At 41.2% G+C, this 6021-nt stretch overlaps 1 protein-coding gene across 2 annotated transcripts; it reads right to left on the bottom strand.

The window, feature by feature from the left end:
* Positions 1-1990: 1990 nt before the first annotated feature.
* LOC310856888 (uncharacterized protein) lies at positions 1991-4998 on the bottom strand (the record flags this gene model as incomplete). Of its 2 annotated transcripts, XM_083762412.1 has the most annotated exons (3): positions 2594-2732; positions 2346-2498; positions 1991-2086 (listed from the first exon to the last, which is right to left on the bottom strand). In XM_083762412.1, the coding sequence occupies exons 1-3, from the start codon at positions 2678-2680 to the stop codon at positions 1991-1993; spliced, it is 336 nt and encodes a 111-aa protein (XP_083618538.1). In that variant the 5' UTR covers positions 2681-2732. The 2 variants fall into 2 exon arrangements, 1 of the variants encoding a protein (XP_083618538.1); XR_014569108.1 differs by lacking the exons at positions 1991-2086; positions 2594-2732 and adding an exon at positions 4090-4998 and having other exon boundaries at positions 2363-2498.
* Positions 4999-6021: the final 1023 nt, after the last annotated feature.

The raw sequence follows: 6021 nt of genomic DNA on the forward strand, positions 1-6021 counted from the left end.
TCCCTGGGCGTGCAGAGGACAATGACGTGCGCCAGATGTGGATCAAAAACATCAACATAAAGGACTTTGTTCCCACAAAGAACAGCACGGTAACTTTTGGATACTTTTTGTTAGTTATACCATTAATGCTAGCATGCAGCCCCCATTGAGGAGTGAAATGTTATCTCAACTAGTTCATCATTGTTAGTAAATAAGTCACCTGTGGCTTGACATTATTGTGATTAAATACTAGGCTATTTGGACAAACTATGACAGTCTAATGAACACAAATACTGCAGGACACAGTTGTATGGTAGGGTTCTACACATAAACAAACTTCATGGAAAGTTGGAAACATCTGGGTCTAAATTAGACCCAAGTAGTGAGTCACAACAGTGGCTGAATGTTGACAATCTAGTCTACCCCCTATGAAATGGTGCAAAGCAATGTACAACGTCCACTCTATGAAATGGCTATGCCACCATTTAGTGGACAGTATTTTCTGAATCAGAATAAATCTTTATCACATCACAAGGTGGGTAAAATTATTAGTTGAGAAGGCGTTTTTGCAGTCAAAATAGAGGCATAAAGTGCATAATATAACTAATTGCATAACATGATACATGAAACCATTTAGTGGACAGTATTTTCTAAATCAGAATAAATCTTTATCACATCACAAGGTGGGTAAAATTATTAGTTGAGAAGGCGTTTTTGCAGTCAAGATAGAGGCATAAAGTGCATAATATAACTAAATTGCATAACATGAAACCATTTAGTGGACAGTATTTTAATGCATTATGAGTTATATCTGGTAGCCTACCAGTATTTACTATTCATCCTAATTATTCTATCTTTAGGTGTGTGGAGTACACTTCCCAGATGGGAGGCCAACAAAAGAACACCCGTATCCAGTTCTGCAACTAGGATATAAACATGTACGTTTGATTCTCCCCTTCAAATTGACAGTTTGATGTGATTGTTTTTGGTTCAACAGATTAGGTTTATTTTGAATAAAACAATAACTTGTAGTGCATCGTTTCTTTTCCTTTCACAGGGGAGAATGACATCTGGTAGAGCCCCCCCTAAGAGAAGAGGCCTTCGGTCATCAAGCAGCAGCAGCACACAAAACGCAACAACATCAACAACAACAGAATTAAACGCAACAACATCAACAACAACAGAATTAAGAGCAGGACCTGAAGACACCAGTGATATCGGAATGGAACATATTGCAGACCACAATTACTTCCGTATCAACTCAAGGGCAAACAGTGCAACACAAACTGATGTCATGCCTCTGAAGCGTGATATTGGAATCCAGTGTCCAGAAATTATTACAGACCACAGCTACTCTACCATAAAGTTAACAAACCGTGCAACACAAACTGATCCTACACCATCATTGTCAGCCTATGACCTAGATGACAAAGATGCAAGGTTTCACACGGGCATAGGTATTGCAAGTTTTTGGCAGCTTTTACATTCCCTCATAGCTTTTCACCCACCTCCAAAGATGACCAGATTAGCAGTCCATGACCAGCTGTTACTCGTTTTAACTAGGCTACGTCTTTGTTTGATGTTCACAGACTTGGCTAAAAGATTTGGAATAAGCAAGACCTCAGCATGTGTGATCTTTTCACTTTGGAGACCAATACTTGCTAGGTTTATGAGGGAAAATGTGATTGCGTGGTTGCCTAGGGATACTCTCAGAAGAATAATGCCATCATGTTTCAGTAAAAATTATCCCAAAGCAACATGCATAATAGACTGTACAGAAATATTTGTCCAAAGGCCAAAACACTTAAGAAAGCGATCCCAAACATTCAGCAACTACAAACATCATAACACTTACAAATTATTATATTGTATTGCCCCCAATGGTTATGTGATGTTCACATCAAAACTATTTGGTGGACGGGCCAGTGACACTTTCATCACAAAGAACAGTGGTCTTCTTGAACTTCTGATTCCTGGTGATCAAATCCTAGCAGACCGTGGGTTCACCATCTCAGATGTGTTGCCTCCAGGGGTGACTCTGGCTCTCCCAGCTTTTACTCGCGGCCTCAAAGAACTTCCTGGGCATGATGTTGTGGCAACACGGCGCCTAGCAAATGTCAGAATCCATGTAGAGCGTGCAATTAGAAGGTTCAAAGGTTTTAAAATGGTCAGTTATGTCATTCAAGGTAGTATAAAACATGTTGATGACATTGTGAGTATTTGTGCTGGGCTATGTAATTTGCAACCCAAGTTAATTCAGACTGAAACTGAGCAACAAGAAACATCTGATATTGAGGAAGAAGAGGAATGTGATGTGGATGAGGATGTAAGCCTAGATGAGCATGACATGACTTGATCCTCTTTACCCCATCGAGGGGCATAGGGCGTCCACCAGAGCTCTCCATCTCAATCTCCTGGGCCTGGGCTTTTGCTTCCTGCCAGCTCATTCCAATGTTCTTTAGGTCTTGGAGAGTCTCTACTCTCCAGGTGTTTCTCAGCCTACCCAGATTCCTATTCCCCTGAGAAAGAGAAAGATGGAAAAAATTATAAACAATTATTATTAATTCTCAGTTTCCCTCCTCATGCACAATAAGTAAAATGTTTATTAGAATACCTGTATCCCTGTATCCTCTTCAAACCACTTTGTTGTCAAAGGCTCCGATGTTTGGTCATGCCTAGTGGCTACCAGCAAAGGTGCCATTCAATTTTCGTTCCACCCAGTTTTGTGGATTTTCTTTTTTGGGCACTTCAGAGGCTACTGATGATTCAGATTTCCTTTAATTTACTCCAAATAAACTACTCTGGCCCTTTGTTTGTGCAGCAATTGTCTCCCTCTCATGTTTCCCACATATCACATTTATTTTCATTACAAAGTTTACATTTGTGTTGAGCTCATGACATGCTCATGACATGGTGAGTTTTTCATTTGCTTTGTTTTGTGGCTGTGCAGTCAACACGTTATGCAAAAGAGTTCCAGGTATTTTGGATAGACCAGCCATCTCAGGGGATTGCATCCGTCTCAAAAGCTGTTACTTTCATCGAGGTCCCTGGTCTGGCCCCCTGATGTTGTCAACTGCATCAGGCCTCACATTGTCACATTGTCATCTGTGCATGCTGTGCCTGTGTGGCTGGCCGCATCTTTGATTTTGTACAGTATCCCTGCTGAATGACTGCAGCTCTTCCCTTAAGTTGGTTGGCCTAGCAGTCGCAGTTCACATCCACCACTTTGCCATCCCTCCTCTGCAAAGTTACTTCAACATGATGGTACATGATAATGTCCTGTGAGTAACACAGGTCCTTTCAGAACTGTGCTCATCATTTGGTAGCATGTGGAGTATCTTGTCAAAGTCAGGGGCCAGATAACAGTGATTGGCTTGATTGGGCACCCTCTGGGTGCACACCCTGTAGGTGCATAAATTGATTCCCTTGGCGTCTGGCTGGTGTTTGGCTGCTGCTACCATACCAGTCTTTATCTGCTTGGTTTACCAAAACCTAACTCGGTCGGTTGTGACAGCCAGCGACTAACAGAATGAGTACCTGGATTGACGACGTCAGACAGTGGCCTCCAGTTACTGATAAAGGTAATTAATTGATGGCAATCGCCAATCAGTGCTTAAACCACTGTCTTATTATTACACTGTCTAGTAGACTAGACTAGCTTTGACTATTTTCCTACACCATCTCTTTGCCAGAAAGTCACCATGGCATGCATGCGGTTAAGTTAGTATTTATCCCAATGCTGCCTGGGGTGGTTAACTTGTGTTTACTGTTTGTTGTTTGTTTGCATAATAAAAATTATGAAATGCAAATCTTAATGATCTAAGACTGTGTATTTCCTAATCATTACAGATAAGTGGTATTAATCCTATTAAAAAAACGAATGTTTTTATTTATTTTTATGATAGGTATTCAAGAATATTTCCTTCACCGACTGGCATGTGATGAACAACCCAATGCCAACTACAGGTCCCTGATAGAGGGTCAAAATTACCTGCGCTCCGGATGGGTTGGCCAGATACTCCACAGGCTACCAGATGAGGAGCACATACTCTTGAAAGGACCTGTTCGCTACTCACAGGACATTAAACAGTACCATCATGTTGAACTGACCTTGCAGAGGAGGGATGGCAAAGTGGTGGATGTGAACTGTGACTGCATGGCCAACCAAGGGAAGAGCTGCAGTCATTCAGCAGGGATACTGTACAAAATCAAAGATGCTGCCAGTCAGGGGTTCACAGGCACAGCAAGCACCGATGAGGCTTGTGTCTGGAACAGTTCCACGTGTGACAATGTGATGCCTGATACAGTCGAGAACATCAGGGGGCCAGACCAGGGACCTCGGAAAAAAATGAAAATAAAGTCAACAGCATTTGAGAAAGATGCAGATGTCATTCAGCACCTCACATCCCCTGAGATGGCTGGTCTATCCAACATACCTGGTACCCTTTTGCATGATCTGTTGACTGCACAGCCACAAACCAAAGAGGTTACTGATAAACTGCCCACATGTCACGAGCAATGTGCTCAACAAAAATGTCAACTTTGCAACTGTATTTTTGAAAGACATGTGTTATGTGGGAAACGTGAGAGGGAGAGAATTCTTGTACAATCCAAGGGCCAGAATAATCAATTTTGGCTAGATCAACGAAAAATAAGAATCACAAGTAGTGAGGCCTCTCAAGTGCCCAAAAAGGTTGACCCACAAAACTGGGTGGAACGAAAATTGAATGGCACCTTTGCCGGAAATACAGCCACTAGGCATGGCCAAACATCCGAGCCTTTGGCAAGAAAGTGGTTTGAGGAGACCACAGGAATAACTGTGGAGTGTACAGGACTTGTTGTACATGAAGAGGAAAACTGGCTTGGTGCCAGCCTTGATGGTATTATAGATGCCGATACCATCATTGAAATTAAATGTCCTACAGCCAAAAAACTTGTGGCACACAATGGCAGTCTGCTAAAAATGATTGACTCTAACAAGTACGATGTGAGGCATAAGGATGGAAAATATATTCTGAGGGAAACGGCATCAGGATTAGGGTACTATTACCAGGTACAAGTGGCGATGCATTGTGCTAAAAAAAAAAATTGTAAATTCATTGTCTGGACTCCAAATGAGCAGGTCATTGCAGATGTCCCATACAATGAAGAGTGGATTACAGAGAAAATCAGCCACCTGAAGGACGTGTATTTTCAGCACTTACTTCCAGCAATATCCACAAGGATAGCCCACGGGGTAATGAAAGTGGATGGACTAAAGTAAACTAGCCCTCTTTTGAATTTAATGAGTTTCAGTTGAGAAAATGTTTTCTGTTTTTTCTTTATTGCTCTGTAAAGCACTTTGCGCTGCATTAATGTCATCAAAGAATCCAAAAGATGCTATATTAAGTATATTATTAAGTAAAATAAATATTTTTTTGATCTGCACATGCCTGTATCTCCAACTTCATGCACAGAGGCATAACATTTTCCACATTGGATGCTGTGTCTTCACTTCAGGCCCTGCTGCTGCTTTATGACTGAATGCCTCTTCTCTTGGGGGGGGGGGGGGGCTGCATTCTCCTCTGTGAAAGAAAAATAAACAGTGCTTACCTTTCTTTTTTTTAAGTTATTGGTTTTCAAAAGAAACCAAATATTAAATGAAAACAATCACACCAGACAGTAAATTTTAAGGGGGAAATTATATTTTTATCCTAGTTGCAGAACTATGGGTGTTCTTTCAATGGCCTCCCATCTGGGAAGTGTACTCAACACACCTAAAGATAGAACGATGAGGATGAATAGCTGGTACCACATAATAACAGACTCAATAACGCATAAAACATATTTTCCACTAATTTTGGGCAGATTAGTCATATGATGCACTTTATTCCTCTATCTTTTTACAGTAGCCTTCAATGAGTGAATCTTCTCAACTGATAATTAATCACAATTATGCCACGCGGCCCACGCCGCATGTGACTTATTTTGAGGAGCAGCTTAGCCTACTAAAAATTATGTTTTGATGAATTGAACAAGGTGGACCCTGTTGTAAACAAGTGT

The sequence above is a fragment of the Protomyctophum parallelum genome (genome assembly GCF_964188405.1).
Source record: "Protomyctophum parallelum genome assembly, chromosome: 1".
In the NCBI taxonomy this organism is placed as follows: Eukaryota; Metazoa; Chordata; class Actinopteri; order Myctophiformes; family Myctophidae; genus Protomyctophum; species Protomyctophum parallelum.